This window comes from Charadrius vociferus, unplaced genomic scaffold (assembly GCF_000708025.1).
Source record: "Charadrius vociferus isolate BGI_N301 unplaced genomic scaffold, ASM70802v2 scaffold166, whole genome shotgun sequence".
Taxonomy (NCBI): Eukaryota; Metazoa; Chordata; class Aves; order Charadriiformes; family Charadriidae; genus Charadrius; species Charadrius vociferus.
In genome coordinates this window covers 1645004-1662780 of record NW_009649228.1, presented here as the reverse complement: position 1 = coordinate 1662780, position 17777 = coordinate 1645004, and the positions used below count along the sequence as shown (strand labels likewise).

Here is a 17777-nt window from a genome sequence, read left to right as displayed (position 1 = left end):
CAAACCTCCATGGAAGAAACGCATTACCAACAATGCAAAAAAAGGGATGACTACACAAGTTAAATTTTACACATATGAAAAACTGACAAAATTTCTCTTTTGATCACTTAGAAGTTATTTTCTGTAATAGACAACTTAAGTAGTATAGGAAGGCATACATTTTTGGTGAGAGATTTCAAACTGCTTGGCTCATCCATTAGTTTAGAAACGGTGATGTCACCGAGACCATACAGCTTTTTTAAAATGCCGAAGCCAAACAGAGCATTCCTATTTGAAGGATTTCACAAGGTTGTTGGCTTTTTTAACCCATTTAGTAAGGTACACAATCATGCAACAGAGAGTATCCTAAATTTGAGGTTACAGTACAAAATTTGAGATCGGATAAAGCAATGTTAAACCAGAGAAGAAGTTTCAGTAATAAAACCAACTTACAAGCTGCTTGTAAATGCATACAAATTAGTGCATCTGTATTTTGGTTTTGGACAAAATATGAAGTTCGTCTGCATGCCACAGAATTTAGTTTTTACACATAAGAATGAGATCAGGACAATAACAGGGAACCAGAAAAGGACAGGCATTCCATGTTGCAGATGCAGCATAAACCAAGTTTATTCTGCACATAAGACAACTGAAGGAATGGAAATCAGTGAAGTTCCTTGTTGTGCCACAGTTCCCGCGAACACACAAGGCTAAAACAGGTGGAAAAGAAGACTAAATCAGGTTTTACAAGGGTCTTATTTATATTTGAATGGTTACATCTGAATTTATCTTGGGATTTTGGTTCAATCTATTTATTACAATACAGCAACACCAACAGAGAGCAATTCAAACTCAGCCTGTAATACACACCTAAAACAAGCGAGACAGAGTAGGCCTTCAAAGTACCCACTTTCCTCCATTACAAAGTCAATAGTTATAAAGGTAGCTAGCTCATATGTAGAAGTCTCAATTAAGGATGATGAATCTTATTTAAAATATTAAAACTTTATTTTGACTGTATATTTTTTCCTTGTAAGGAAAAACATCTACATATTGTTTCCTTGCTATGATTTGTTAATTTAAGCTAATTAAGCTTTGGAACTAGATGAGAAATTCTCCATTTATCATACACTACTCAGCAGGTGTTAAGAAACCAAGTATAATATTCATCAAAGGCATTTCACACATAAAATCAATTTTTTTTTTAAAAAAATCAAACAACAAAACCACTCGCTCTCTTTTCCTTTACTTAAATTTATTTATAAGGACTAAGTTATACTATTCGGTGAATACGGTATGTCCATTTCAGTTAGAGAGCAGTATCATATCCGTTAATACCATTCTAATGGAACAGTATTCTCAAATGCTTTGATATTTTACCTGACCTTACCAATACAGTGGGGAAAAACAGAGATATGGAAAAGCAAGTGACAAAAACATGTCAGTAGGAGTAGATGGTGTCCAAAATAAAGTGACAAACCTGTGCTAGCTGCTTGCGACTCTTCATCACTATCAGCATCCTTTCTTCCTTTCTTCTTGGTTTTCTTAATCTTGATCTCTCTAGCGTTCCCACCTCCTCCTCCTCTCACGCTTCCACTGCCCTCTGGTGGAGAATTATTGGCTTAGTACACAGTGAAGTTCAAGCACTTATAAAGTTTACAATGTCATGGTAATTTATCTGCATTACTTGTTAATGCTGAATTAAAAAAACACAACGTGACTCTAAATGTAAACTATAATACATATTTCAGAACCTTAGAGCCCTAACTTTAATTCTTAAGAAAAAGGCTTAACTGAGTCAAAGCTTTGTATAAGCTAATGTTATTAACAAACACAAATACTAATCGTACCAAATGTACATATCACTCAAAAAAATAAAAAGCAGTATCTTTTTCCAGCTGAAAATAGATGAGATACTTGTGTCCATAATGCAATGGGAGAACTTCTGTTGGCTGAAAAGAGCACCTTAGTAAGCATTTAGCATTTTTATTCAGTGATGCTGAATAACGTAGCTACTCAAAAATACCCCAGATAATATAACTTTGTTAATTTTCAGAGAAAAAAATCTTACGTAGTAAGCATTTAACCAAAATATTCTTGGAAGCATGCGTGCAACTAACTATGACTAATTCTTTTTTGACTATTCCTAGATGACTATAAAGCAACAAGATGTTCCAGTTCTGACAAATGTAGCAAATTACTTAGTTCATACGTCCCGTAATCCACGTATTCACACTGCAGACTGGATCTCAATTTGCGATACAGTCCCTTTCCACAAGTTAAGATGCTCTGCTGTTTGTTCCCTTTATCACAGCTTGTTCCCTTCTTTTTTTCACTTGAAAGAAATTTAAACTCCAGAATAACTGGTTCCATACATGCATTAAGTCTTGAGAAAGTAGTTATTTATCAATTTTAAACATAGGGTCGAAGATTTCAAGTAACTACATTATGCGATGGTACCATCATTTAAGAAGAGGAAACACTAAGACAAGACACTACTACTCACAAAGCTAACCGCATCTGTTATGTGCTATAGATGGATTTTTAAGCATTACTTTGCAGGAACAGCAGACTAGTTCACTTGCAGCTAGCAGTGGATGGTGTACTTGTGAGACCTTCTGAGTTTGTGACCTCTCCAAAAAAAAAACGCAAAAAGAGTTGAGTGTTTTTCACAAGCTTATTTGAAATGTGACTGCATTCAGCTGAGCAGATACAAGCTGTTTGTCAACTGTGCAATACACTAGTTATTTTGGAAACAAACCCCCTTCATTCTGTATTCCACTTTATAGCCATATCGAAAAAGCTGCAATCTGCAGTCAAGATCTTGTCTACAGAGAGATGAATGAGGAGAGACTGCTGCCAGAAAAGACATATTTTATGATAACAGGATACACGGACTGCAACTTACACAAAGGATTACAAGAGTACATGCTTCTACAGATACTTCTTTGTAACAGACTGTTGCAAATGGTATTGTAAATAGATAATACAACTTGTAAATTTTCATTAATCCAATACATGGGAGAATCCATATTTGTAATGAACTGCGTTAACACTACGCCACTTAAACAGTAGTGTAGTTAACACTACACACTTAAACAGTAGATGTTGATATAGTCATGTGCAGACCTCAAGATAGGCAATGTGACACTGGCCACATTCCGCAATTACACAATGACAACATCTAATCCTTGAACGGACATGCTGATTGTTTTAAGATAATAAGCCTAACCGTCCATAAAAAAAAAAAACATTTCAGGGTAGTGCTTTCTGATGGTGCAGCATATGTTACCTGCAGATATAAATGTGTCTAGACACGTAGTACACACTCAGTACAGTGTCACTCCTCAGAGGGCTCAAAACTGAAGTCATTCTATTTATGACAGTTCAATTAAAGTTCAAGTCTCTCTGCTTCAGCTCTGGCCTAGAAAAATCTGCTTTCTTTTATAGCGAGAATAAGTTTAGGTTCCTTGTCAACTCAGTAATGGCCTTCTTAAGAGTAGAATATAATGTTTTAATTTTCAGATTCAATTAAGCTAGATGCATCAGTGCTTTAATTCTGTTACTTTCAGTAGCACATAAAACTCTGCATGTGAGTACATCATAGACTGCTCAGCTGTGCTGTGGCAACACAAGAGCCAAATAAAGTTTTTGGGGACTGAAAATACAGTCTTTCGTCTGAATAATGTTTTAAAACCCAGAAAGATTTGAAAGGGTTAAACCTACGTATTTTTATTCTTCCTCAGATTAAGATCTATTCCAAACAGCCACCACAGAAATGAAGTAAGATTTGGGATTAATTTAACCCAGAATATACCTTAAAGTAAACTGTGTGAACCTCCAACTCTTAACTGTTAAAGTAAACAAGAGAAAATTGTCTGGCAGGGGATTCCCAGAAAAGATGTACAATATTCTCAAAAACCCCCCATTTTAAAACCTCATTTCTCAATTTAGTCAGAGTAATTTTGGAAGTAACTTCTAAAGATTATTAAGAAATATATTCATTTTCCTGGGTCCGTGAAAAGTGGAGAGGAAGAGTGCATCTATATTAAACAATGGTGCAGAGGTCCTCAAGCTAATACTGAATCACAGCATCATAGAATAGTTTGGGTTGAAAGGGACTTTTAAAGGTCATATAGTCCAACGCCCCTACTGGTTTGGTCAGTCCTCACTGCACAACTCAATCTTATGTGATCATACCATATACACTGATAAACAAAAATGGATTCCTTGCTTCTAAAGCCAGCTGCCTTGAGTTGGACTAACTCAAGATATCTTTCTGGTACTTCCTCTGCAATTCTAAATCTGAAATTAGTTCTCACGGACATAGCTCAGATACCTCTACACCTACAGTGTAATGATGAGAAGTGGTTGGATTATTTCTTAAATATCTTCAGCAATGGACTGGAGGCAAATAATAGACTACAAAACACAGTAACTTTACATTTGATTACTTCCAAGGCTAATAGTTTCTCTTTTTTTTTTTTTTTTTTTTTTTTTGCTTAGGCTAAATATTGATGCCTCACCTGTTGCTTTCTTTCGTCTTTCATCCTTTTTGTCTTTTTTATTAGCATATGAATTCTCTAAACCAGAAGCCTGTTTTAAATCTTCTTCGGTGATTAAATTAACAGGGTTATTTTTCATTTCCTAAAATGAAGAACATGCACTTAACAGCAAAAAAGATACACACAGCAACAAAAGATACATACGGAAACATTTAAGCCATTTGGTCATTTTTAAGTATACTAATCTAACACCATGCTTTCCAAGTGCAACACATAGAGACATTTATTCTTCTGTTCAAAATTCAGCATCTGATCATACTGTTAGTGTGATGGTGTTCCTTGAGTGCAACTGAATACACATTAAATTACACTGATTATGTATACAAACATTTTCTTCACCTTTGCCCTTCTTCTCAAGCTGTATTTCAGATTAAATGTAAAGAGATGGTAACAGCAAATAGAAAGTCACATAAACTATACTTCAACACTCAACATATATTGACCAATAAAAAAAACTATACCTTTTCAGCTTTCTGTTGCATCGTATCAGAAAACAGATCAGCACAGCTGCTTAGAAATTTCTCACTGACCACAATGGTGTCACTGAAGACCAAACCTGAAGAATTTTTGCTTAAAGATCTCATCACTTGCTGAAGCAAAATTCCAACATCTTCTACTGACAATGAACTGGGCAGAAGAGTCTAAGACAAAGAAAATCAAAATCATTTACATATAATAATCTGTTCTAGAATGAACAGACATACTTGTATGTGGACAAACAGAATACACAGACACCCCATTTGACATCTGTTAACTATTGAGAATATACTGCACTTTTTAAGTAAACACTATAAATGTCTTCTAACATCACAAATCAACATTGCTCTAGACTATGTGTTACCTCTGGGAAAACGCATGGCAACATCTTCAAAATGCAGCTCAACAGATACAGAGTAACACCAAACACAAAACAACAGTAGGTCTTCTTACAAGAGACAAAGTAGTGCTGTAAGGTCTAAAATTAGGATTTAGCCAGGACAAAATGGCTAATATGCCTCTGCTCACTGAAACTGTCATCAGAGTTCAGTTCTAACTTTTTTCCCCCCAAACCCCACAGAAATATATTGCTCTCCAGCAGATCACATTAGCACCGATTTTGAAATCAGTGTTAGTCTTAGGTATCTATCAACTGAATACTGGTATGTCCTTCCTGCGTTTTTGTTCAGACCAACTTAAAAGCCAATAATGTCTTTTCACTTGTTATTTTACTTAAACTGAATACTCTTCTTTGACAACATGGCATTTTCATTGCACATATGTGTAGTTTCAATAAATTATCATTTGACACAAAAGTAAGACAAAATAAATAAACCCAACAACAACTGAAAGGATTGCTTACTGCTACATCTATCCAGTTTCCAGAGCTGATGGCTTCCTCTACAGAGGCTTCAACTTGATCCACAATTTCTTGACCAACACAAGCTGCTCTCAGAAATAAGAGTTGTGTGGACTTGTACCTTTTCTTAATGTAGCCTGCTGGGTCAGGGATGCCAAGTCTGTACAACGCATCAAATTCTATAAAATAGTTAGATGTCTGTCACATTTAAGTACCTTCATGTACATACAGGATCTTATACGGTAATTTTTTTTTGAAAGCAGGAAAGGAGGAATTACATATAGTCTTTATACCAGTAAATGCAGCCTCAAGCTGATGCTGACCTAAAGTTTCGTTCAGTACAAGCTACACCTAAACATAGTTAATAGAAATACGAAGCTTAAATAATGTATATGACTTGGTCTGAGTTTTGGAAAAAAAAATGTTTTTTTCAGATTCTTATACCATTAAGTTTATCTTTGCAATTCTATCTTTCCAAAGTATTCTAATGTAATATGAACAATATTTACAATATAGACAATGTCAAAATGTTTTGTTTTCAAAAGTTACTCCAATGCACTCATGCCTCACAAGGAAAGCATTTCAACTATTTGGCAGTTTATACTTAGACGTTCTGAAAACATTCAAAGACTTTGACAGATATGCTATCAGTCAAGCAATATTACAGAAACACTTAATACTACTACAGTAAATTATGCTGAACCTTTTCAAACTGTAAGACTAACTGTTATTTAGGGACTGGCCCTTTGGGACCATAAGGGTACATTCCTCTGTTTATTCAGGTCCGCATTTTCCCATAGCTCCTGTTTTCAAACACCATTGTCCCACATCACTCAGCTTTAAGTTAGACTTGTCTGGATTCAAATCAGGGCACTAGTGCTACCCACTCCAATTCTACAAATCTTATTTTGGAAAAGGTTCCTCCTGTGCACTGCGTGCTTTGCTATCTGGACTATTAACAGCAAAGTTTGGTTGCAATCCAGACACCTACACTGAAACTCTTACAAATCTTATTTTGGAAAAGGTTCCTCCCGTGCACTGCATGCTTTGCTATCTGGACTATTAACAGTCAAAGTTTGGTTGCAGTCCAGACACCTACACTGAAACTCTTAACTATGTGGGTCAAACACGGTCATCTGAAAAGCCTTCAATGAGCAGTCTAAGCAATGTTTTCCGACTAGTAATAAAAGTAAGCATTTGTAACTCTGTTTGTGAGAGAAATAAAGTTACTATTTAGCAGTATGGTTCCCTCTGCTGAAATATGGTTCTTTGTGATAAAGTAACATACATCATTATAAGCAAGACTGTCTTTTAACACAGGAGTATCAACTACTGTATTGATTTCCACTTATTCTTGTGAGGCTTCACTCTAGACACTAGCTATATTAGGATAGGACCAATAACCTAAACTAGCTTTTGAAAGATATTTTATCTACAAGAATAAAGATTAACTACCTAAGTAACCATTCTGCTTGAAAAAGGAATCCACCCAGTTGCTCTGTGTTCTGGCATAGATGTCTGGAACAAACACAGCCTTATCCTGTCTCCCACCAACCACAGTGCCTTTTAGACGACCAGAGTTAACAAGTTCTTCTAGCACAGCTACAAGAAGAAAATAAAGAAGAAAATAAATGAAGAGACGTTTTCTGCTTCCATATATCCATTAATCAAAACATAGACATTATTTTCCCCGTTTTATTTCTTCTTTTTTCCCCACCCATTAATTGTTTTTCTTTTTACTATTAATTGAAAGAAACTGAAGCCCAAACAACAAGTGCTTGTTCTAGCAAAATGTTTCCGAGTTCTATCAATTATTTTTAACACTTACGAGAATGTCTTCATAAAAGCTCTGGCAATCATACAATGTTTCAAAACAGTAAGTCACAATGGCAGGATCAAAACACTTTTTATTGAACATATACCTAGACAGTTTGAGCTTTTATTTTAGAAAATGTAGTTATAAAAGAATTTTTCTCTGGCCAGACAATAAAATATTATGAGCATTTTATTAATAATGTTCTCTTAGAATTCACTGCTTGCATGATAATCAAGACAGAAAAAAGAGAGATCTGAACACACCAAAATGACAAGAAAAAAAGCTACCTAAACTGCATAAATGTGACCACCTCCTACTGGTGACCATCTTCATGGTTTACAATGTCCACACTGCTGTTGCCAATAATAACCTCCTGATAATGCACAAATACTGCTGACAAAGAACATATTGCAAACCGGTAGTACCAAAGTACTAAGCCTTTGTCAATGCTAAATAAGGTGTTTTCAATCCATTAAAGGTGCACAGGAATATCTGATTTGTCTCCTATGTTCTGCTTTTGTCTTTTCATAAGTCACTGGATATATTAAAAAAATCATTGACATCAACTGCCAAGCTCTGATTTCTAGAGCTTTGCTAGATGTTTTTTCTACCTTCAGTTCGTGTTGACTTCTATTTCATTAAAAGACAGATTTTACTCTGGAACAGAACATGAAGTGGTATCACATGGTATGGCTCTTTCCTCATTTAAATACGAGTAGCAGTCAATATTTCAACATGCTTAGTACAGCATACAGAGGTTTAGCTCACCTACACACAAAAAACTGGTTCCAAAAGAAACACTACATTTCAACCATGATTTTTTTTTTTGTTAGATATGCCCATAGTGTAGATAAACCTCTACAAGCTAGCAGCTATTGAACACGACTGCCACTAACAAAGCTGAACAGTAACTACACTGAAAAAATGTAGAAGAAAGAGAAATTGATTTAAACCAAGACAGTTTTACATAATCTAAGAGCTAGAAATCCTGTTCTGCCATGGTTCAGTTACCTTGTATAAAATGGAGCTTGTAAGACAGTTTCTGAAAATGAAATTACATTTTTATACTTACTAATAGTTTAGTTACTCTAGAAAATAGAGTCAATGTGCCTATTCTACTTAAACAAGTGTCATACAATAAAGTTTGCAATCTCAACCTGGGTTTTATTCAAAGGTTTTGGGAAAAAGAGTAAGACTTTTATAGGTATTTCAAATCATTTTGTGGAGCACTATCAATAAACCAGTCTTTATAAAGAAAGGGGGAGAAATGAAGATGCTAATTAAATTTTGTATTATTTTAAGTGCCAGTTCTAAAACTCCAGGGCAGAGAAGGTGCTTTCACAGGAGATTTCACAGCTCCTACTACAATTGTGCCTAGATAGTCTTTCGTTTTAAAACAAAACAAAGGGACCTTTGCTGAACTACTATAATCTCACATGTATTCTTAAAGGTGACTGAGTAGTTTGCAGCGTCCTATTAGGTCTCTGTCAAAGTCTGGCAAAGACAACAAGCATCCCTCCATGCCTGTCCTATGTCAGCAACACAATATTCAGAAATGACGAACATCTGTGCTTTAACTATGCCTTGTAATTAGTGCTTTAACTTAAATAATTTTAGAAATGAGAAACTGTTTATTTTCTATCATAAATTCATGTCAGCTTAATACGAATAGCAGCACAGCTATGTGACAGAACCAAAGACTATTGTTTATCTTGTCTAACACTAACTGTTGATTAAATAATTAGCTGTTCGTAAATTATACAAACAGTAAACCAAACTTACATTTATATTTTCTGGAAGAGACAGAAAACTGACAAAAAACACTTTAAACCACATTGCTAATAATGACAAACATAAAAAGCAAATAGTGTAAGTAATATAATTAAAAAGATATTTTTCAAGTTTCCAGCATTTGTGGAATTGAAATGGTATCTCAGAAAAGGAAAAGAATAAAATCAAATGTGCTCTGGCAGTGAGTAAAAAGCTCTTTGAAACTCATGAAACGGAAGAGAAAATGAAATACAGAAAGAAAAACTAAAGAAAAAGATGAACTCACTAAAAAAAACAAGAAAAAGAAGTATTAGAAAACACTTAGCCATCGTGACAATTACTGGTGACAGGAAAACACTGGAACTTCAATTCACATTGACACATAACAACATTAACACATAACATCAGGTACTTCCAGAAACTGTTTGAAAAAGACTGTAACTGCATACTGAGATTTGTTGGGTACTGCAACAGAATGCAGTTTAGCAGATTTTCCTTTTAATCTAGGAATACCTAGATGGCATATCCAAAAAAAGAGGAAACCTTAAATTGATTATGTGAGAGTGTTTATATGATTTTATTCAAATGCTAAGATTTTCATTTTTAATGAATAAGCTAGTCAGAGAACAAGAAGGTAAGCAGAGAGACATTATAGTGGAGCTTAAGTGTGCAATGCCCTCAAGGCAAAAAGACCAGAACAGACGAAAGAGAAATATTAACTTTCATAAGAAGAGACAGAAAACCATTAAAGAATTCCGAAGGCCAGAAGAACTTGGTCAGCATACAAGACTAATGATGCTTGAAGCAGCATTTTGGACAGATGGGAGGGGATTCCTGGTAGCCAAAGAAAAGCTGCAACATCAGAAGTGAGAAACAATTAAGTAGTGCCTGAAAGTTTCAGCAGTTGGATAGGAAATCTTTTATGTATTCCTATTTTTAAAAGGAAATGCAGAAAATAAAAGCAAACAACTTAAGGATATGCTTTATCTCTCAGCATATAAAGACACTAAGAGCATAGCAAAAGCTCTGCCTCTGCTATCACAGAGAAAATCAATAAATAAAATCCAGAGCAGTTATTGCCATTTGGCTACATACAATCTGTCCCCTTTTTGTGTGCTTCACTGGCAGGTCCAGAGGAGGGCCACAAAAATGATCAGAGGGTTGGAGCACCTCTCCTATGAGGACAGCCTGAGAGAGTTGGGGCTGTTCAGCTTGGAGAAGAGAAGGCTCTGGGGAAACCTTATTGTGGCCTTACAGTACTTAAAGAGGGCTCATAAGAAAGATGGGGACAAACTTTTTAGCAGGGCCTGTTGCGGTAAGACAAGGAGTAATGGTTTCAAACTAAAGGAGGGCAGATTTAGACTAGATAGAAGGAAGAAATTTTTTAAACTGAAGGTTGTGAAACACTGGAACAAGTTGCGCAGAGAGGTGATAGATGCACCATCCCTGGAAACATTCAAGGTCAGGTTGGATGAGGCTCTGAGCAACCTGATCTGGTTGAAGATGTCCCTGCTCATTGCAGGGGAAGTCACACTAGATGACCTTAAAAGGTCCCTTCCAACGCAAACTATTCTATGATTCTATAAAACTGCCAGTAGCTAAGGGCAAATAATGAAACAACAAAAGGAGTACTGTACTTCTTGCATCATTCTGTCCCCAGCAGCATTTCATCAACGAACAATTTAATTGTTTTAGATACAGAGAATATCTCCTCAGTTATGGATAGCACAAAAGGTTTAACACTGTTTACGCTACAGAGAAACATATTGTTCTTTACTCCAGAATTAAGGCTATATACTAAAACATTTCTTTGAAAGCATCCATCAAGTAATGAAGAATCTATGAACTAACTACCGAAAATACGAAAGTCTGAAACTCACAGTAAAGTAGATGTTCTTGAAATCCATACCGAGTGATCAAGTTACTTACTGGTGTAGGCCTTTGAAAAAGGAAACAAAAACCAACAAAGTTAATTACCTGAAATTGATGTGGAGAATCTAGAAACAAGAGGTTGCTCCAGATGGACAAAACTATGTAGTATCTTAGCTCCAGGTGCTACACTGATGTTTAACATAGCTTACAAGGTTTTAATTTTGAGTTACTATGAAGTTATATTTTATAACAAAGCTACGATAATTATTGTAAGGAAACTTTTGCTATCCCAAGTTTTTCTCTTCATAGAAATTGACACAGAAAACTATTGATTTAATAAGAAAAAACTTTCTATAATCAAATGTACTGGGTAAACATCAAAATGTAACTGACTGGGGAGCAGCTGAATGACAATGAGGATAGACACTCTCCAAAGAAATAAAAGAACTACTGATTAACATTTTCTTCAGCCAAAAAACTTAAGTATGTTGTATATGGTATATTGTTATACTTTCCTTGTTGTCCTCTCAAAAGGAGGTCCACATTTCAAAAAAGTGAATCTAATATAACTCAACATTTCACCCCAGGAACTGAACTACACTTAAATAAATCTATCCATAGGTCTTTATTTTCTTTTCTTTTTCAATCACAAGTGAATTTGGTTCATAAAGACCTATGGTAAAAATATTTTAATATGTGGTTGCAGGTGTCACAATTTACCGAGTAATTGCAGTGAAGAGACCACGAATGCGTGCTCGATGCCGGGACACAAAGGCTTCTGTAAAAATCACCCCACGGTTTTCCTGGTCTAGCTGTCCATGAATAATTCTACCCAAACGCCTGGATAATGCCTGTAAATAGAAGCTGGGATGATTGCTAAAAATGTATATTAAAGATGTTAAACAAAAATTAATAAAAAATTATGTATTAACAGATTAGCAAATTTGTTTTGCTAAGTCAGACAAAATATTCAGAAATAAGGACAAGTAGAAATTATTATTTAGATATATTGACAATGTGTCTTATGACATGTAAGTTAATGCCATTATTGTCCACAGTCCAAACTTCCCACTTAGCTTTCCCAACATGGCCTCTTCTATCAGATATATGTGTACCTAATGACGAAAGAAAACTTTGCAAAAGAAGTAAGTATGGTTTGGAAACGTACAGTGAAAACTAAGATTTAACCTTTGTATTCATTTTGTATGAAACAGTGCAGAGGAATTCACTATCCATTTTTTCAAACAGTCAAGACAAAAATTAGCAACAATAAACACAAAAGAAAGAGGTACAAACAGATTATAAATATGATTCCTTGCAAAATGAACTAAACCCAGGAAATACTGCCCAGGAAACAAAGAGAAACCATGTAATAATGTTCGTATCTCAGAAATGTTTTTGTAGAAGTTGATAATGCAAAAAATATTAGAGGAAATCTGTTCATAAATTGAAAGTCAACAAGGTTGTCTGTGGTACCGAAAATGACTGCTCACCCAACACATGCCATACAATTACCCTTTGAAAAAAGTATCTTCCAAATGAAATCCAACCTTGACTGACAGTCAACAATGGTAAGAGAATGCTCCCTAATCCTTTTAAACACTACAATAGCCACTAACAAAGGTAAATAGTTTTTTGGTTCTACTCTGAATGTCTGGCTTCAGCTTCTAGAAACAAATGTTTATTTCACCTTTTCTGAATAAACCAAAAGGTCTCTACCATAGTATTTCTGCTTCCTGGGTAGCTAGTAAGACCGATAAAATTAGAATCATAGTATCACAGAATGGCTTGGGTTGTTAAGGACCTTGAAGATCTAGTTCCAACCCCCCTGCCATGGACAGGGACACCTTCCACTACACCAGGTTGCTCAGAGCTCCATCCAGCCTGGCCTTGAGCACTTCCAGGGATGAGGCATCCCAATTACCCCTACCTCTTCTCGCTAATATTTCAAACAAAGGCATTTTCAGATCTTCCACTAATCTAACCTGTTCCTAACATTCCTAATCCTAATCTGTTCCTAACAGTCATAAAGATCCTGAATAAATTTTGCCCAAAAGTGAAAAGGCAAACACCAACCTCAATCTGTGAACAGCTGTTTCATTGCAACCTTCATGTATCTAATACTTTTCTGCTTAGAATGACAAACAGCTGATCACAATTAAAGCCATAGATATTGCAAAGATGACAAAAGAAGGCGAACACAATCAATTCTACATTTGCTATGTCGGTGGCTTGCATCACCTGTATCAGGAAGTCTCCTGGGAGGTCGTATGCCTTGCAGAGTTCCGATATTGTCACCTGGCCAGTTTCCTGTAGTTTATCATTTATTTCTTCTGCCAACTGATCCAGATAACTCCTTATTTAAAAACAAGAAAAAAAATCCCAACATATTAAGTGTGAAATTCAAGATCAACCTGTTACCCACATGCTGAATTATTAACTGGCCTGGCACTATACCTGTTTCGGTTGCATCTTTGCAAAAATAAAGTGAAAGTTATTTTAAATGAATAAAGGAGAATGCTGTCAGTTAAAACGTGGGTTTTTTTTTTTTTTTAACAGCCTGCTCACCAGGTACCTAGTATTAAAATTGGCCATTGATCTGCTTGTATCAAACTGTCAAAAAGCAGGAATAGGAAAACATTATATGTCAATGAGACTTAGAAATGGGCTTTAGTAAGCAAGATAGGTCTTAATTATTTCAAGAGAGCCAGGAACTTCACATTCTTTGCCAAGAATAAATCCTGCAGCGCAATCAATAATAGAGACAATCCCATAAGAGTATTACTTCAGTGGTTCTTAGTATGCTGAATGCCATGAAATAACTTGCTCATACATTTTAGGCTTGTGAGGTATAGCAAGAGGTGGGAAAAAATGAGAGGGTTTGTCAATAGCTGAGGCAGACAGCAAAGCCACACTGCAAATGAGATCCGGCTGCTGTATACAAAGACACTGGTTAAGACATGAAGCCTCTTAAGTGCAGGTTACTGCGCAGAGACATTCAGTGAGGCCTTTGCTCCATGGATTCACTGGATGCTCTGCTGAGGTAGGCCTCACTTGCCATTTGGAAAGGAAGCACTGATCACCAAGCAGCTCCAGTAGCAGTCAAGAAAAATGTATTTCACTTCAGAAGCAACAAAGGTTGGCTATCACTTTTAGTCTGCATTTAACAACAACAAAAAAAAAAAAACAGAAAGAAATGTGAATTATACATGTTGCTCCTGAAAGTACTCACTGGTTTATAAGCTGTCCCAGTACAAGCTGAATAGTTTTTTCTGATTTAACGATGTCGTTAGCTCTGTTTTCAATGTGCAGAAGGTCCACATTTATTACCTAAAAAACCACCAAACAACAAAACCTCTTATCAGAACTCTAAATTGAAATTAATTCTCAAACATTGAGATATCATACTTACACATTCCTATGTCCTGAGGAAAGCTGCTTTTATCTTTTTCTACTATTGCATATCTATACAGTTAATCTGTGATTTGGAATAAAGCAGCAATGCTTTAGGCAGAAAAAACTCTCTTTGTAACTGTGTCAAGGTTAAAAGAAACCTATATAATAAAAAATTCCATGAAGCTATGAACAGAAAATACCAAATCGTCTTTCAGAAAGGTTTTCTTATTCCAAGCAATTTTACTCAAGCCAATTAGTCACAGGGGAAGACTACTAGAGGATAAAGATTAGTGGAGACAAGAGATTAATGAAGGAAGAGGGAAGACCCAAAGAAGCAAGCAAAGTTAATTATGCATGCTCCTGAAGCTTTAAATTTAAATGGGAAACATATTTCTTTTCTGTTTGCCCCCTTTAGTTTACAAAGGAAGAGTTCAGAAAGAAAATCTGTATATTTTAGTGGTGATTTCAGAGGTCGTAGATTATCATTAAGCAGAGAGGAGCTTTCAATAAAGCAGTAAATGGATGGATTAAGTAATCGGCAGTACTCTGAAATGAGCTACCAGCTCTTCCTAAAGTCTGTTCTCTTTTAAAAAAATAACTTAGCTGGAGTATAACTAATGAACTCCGTATTTACAATATACATGAAGAAAAGAAAGAAGCATATAGTTTTTTATTACTAAAAAGTTACCTGTTGTAAGTCAACAATGTTTACTCGACCTTCAAAAAAAAGTACAAATATACTTTTAGTATATAAAACACGTTTGAACAGATTTAGAATATAACATAGTCCATCGTGTACAAAATATTTCTTCATTATATTTTTGTAGACCAATTAAACCAATTTCAGTTTTATATATCGTCAAATCACAGAAATCATAGGTGGTCAGTGCAAGATATCCTATATTGTTCTACCCTATGGCCTTGCTGACAACCCAATATAGAAACTCCAGAAGTAAAAATCACTGTTCAATTCACTGTTCAAACTCCCTCCCAATTAGTTTTTGCCTTGTTGTTGCCAAAACTTGCTATGTCTGCATGACGCTGTGAACAACACCCGGCAACTTTAAATTCAATTCAAGCTATCATACTGACATGATACACAGTGGCGTAACACAAACTGAGGCATACTTGTGGTAATTGTAAGAAAATGACTCATCTGTATGAACATATAAGGAAGTTAATTTTCCAAACATACGATGCTCTGAAATTCATCCTTAAATGTAACTAAAAGTACAATATAATGTCTTCTCATTAAAACCATTGACAAAAAGCACCAACAAGCGTATTTGCTTCCCTTCACATCTAAGTCAGATATTACAAAGCAGGTGGCTCTTTACACTGATAAAATAAAAGACGTGCCAATAACAATTTAAAAATATTATTATCACTAATGATGTGAAAGGAGAATTATTTAGAAATTCTAAGTCAAGGCTAAACATCTGGGCCAGATACTTAACCACACTAAAGTGCCAAATTTCTTTCAAAAGCATTCTTAGACCACTTCTACCCCAGAAATTCTGCATGTGTGAAAATGAACCAAGTAACATATCTTGATATGCTTACCTAAAAGCTTAATACACACTTGAAGTGAAAATAAAATAACAGTAGGTGAATTCATGTGTACATGAAGTAATAGGAAGCAAGCTCACTTTTTTAATGCAAGATTAAGGGTGCTGAAGAAAACTTTCAAATTCTTTCTGTAGTCTGCAAAATTAACTTCCAAATCCAGAGGAAGAAAGCAAATGCCACACTTACCACCACAAACATGAAGCTCATCCCGGATCTCCCTACTAATCTGTGCTGGAGTGACATACTCTTTTCCATCAAGTGTGTGCACTACTTCCAACTGCTTTTCTGCAATCAGTTTAGTGACAATTTCTATACAGTTCCGTTCTGACAATCTAGCGACAGCATAAAGAATAATCAGTTATTCTAAGTAAGTACTTGCTAAAATTATCTTTAAATTGAGGTTTCAAAAATACTAAATACAGGAAATACAATAAAGATTGCACACTGTTCCATACGAACAGTTTTCAAGATAAAAAAACCCACAACTAATTTCAGGATCCAACTTACCACCCCCCCCCAATCATCATATGGCTTCACTTATGTGGGTCATCTCTCTAAAACTACTTTTACTCTTCTCCTGAACAGCTGTCAGCCCCTCCTGCTGTAAGACTGCATCTGCCCGTGAACGGTCATGCTCACAGAACTTGCACCTTTGGCTCATCCCGGATCTCCCTACTAATCTGTGCTGGAGTGACATACTCTTTTCCATCAAGTGTGTGCACTACTTCCAACTGCTTTTCTGCAATCAGTTTAGTGACAATTTCTATACAGTTCCGTTCTGACAATCTAGCGACAGCATAAAGAATAATCAGTTATTCTAAGTAAGTACTTGCTAAAATTATCTTTAAATTGAGGTTTCAAAAATACTAAATACAGGAAATACAATAAAGATTGCACGCTGTTCCATACGAACAGTTTTCAAGATAAAAAAACCCACAACTAATTTCAGGATCCAACTTATCCCCCCCCCCCCAATCATCCATATGGCTTCACTTATGTGGGTCATCTCTCTAAAACTGCTTTTACTCTTCTCCTGAACAGCTGTCAGCCCCTCCTGCTGTAAGACTGCATCTGCCCGTGAACGGTCATGCTCACAGAACTTGCACCTTTGAGCCTTCTGTGCTTTTTTTTTTTTTTCAGTTTTAGTTTGGGCTTGGTTTTATTTCTTTCTTTGCTTTTGTGTTGTTTTGTGGTGTGGGTGGTTTTTTTTTGTTTTGTTTAATAAATAAGAGCAAATTCTGGGCAACAACCTCAACTGCTCAACACCACATATGGAAGAAACAGCGCACTTGAGCCGTGACCGTGTTCAGCCACTTGAACTTCCCGACTGTTACATACCCACGCACATTCGTGGACCTCCATATACTCTCTCGGGGGGGGGGCCCAGACGCCCCTTAGGGGCCCACAAGCACTGAGACACCTGTCAGCGCCAGTCGAAGGGGGACTGTAGGGGGGCAGCGCCCGGCCCCCTCCC

General features: G+C 35.9%; 1 protein-coding gene across 1 annotated transcript in view; it reads right to left on the bottom strand.

The window, feature by feature from the left end:
* Positions 1 to 17777, bottom strand: part of UFL1 (UFM1-specific ligase 1) — a 52990-nt gene that overhangs the window by 5034 nt on the left and 30179 nt on the right. Inside the window, exons 4-15 of the mRNA XM_009889017.1 lie at positions 16943 to 17089; positions 16490 to 16635; positions 15423 to 15451; positions 14571 to 14668; positions 13580 to 13694; positions 12059 to 12189; positions 11347 to 11405; positions 7336 to 7482; positions 5884 to 6059; positions 5006 to 5185; positions 4506 to 4626; positions 1460 to 1582 (exon numbers count right to left, since the gene is read on the bottom strand). Coding sequence (XP_009887319.1) covers positions 1460 to 1582; positions 4506 to 4626; positions 5006 to 5185; positions 5884 to 6059; positions 7336 to 7482; positions 11347 to 11405; positions 12059 to 12189; positions 13580 to 13694; positions 14571 to 14668; positions 15423 to 15451; positions 16490 to 16635; positions 16943 to 17089 — 1472 coding nt within the window. The remainder of the gene's footprint in view (positions 1 to 1459; positions 1583 to 4505; positions 4627 to 5005; positions 5186 to 5883; positions 6060 to 7335; positions 7483 to 11346; positions 11406 to 12058; positions 12190 to 13579; positions 13695 to 14570; positions 14669 to 15422; positions 15452 to 16489; positions 16636 to 16942; positions 17090 to 17777) is intronic.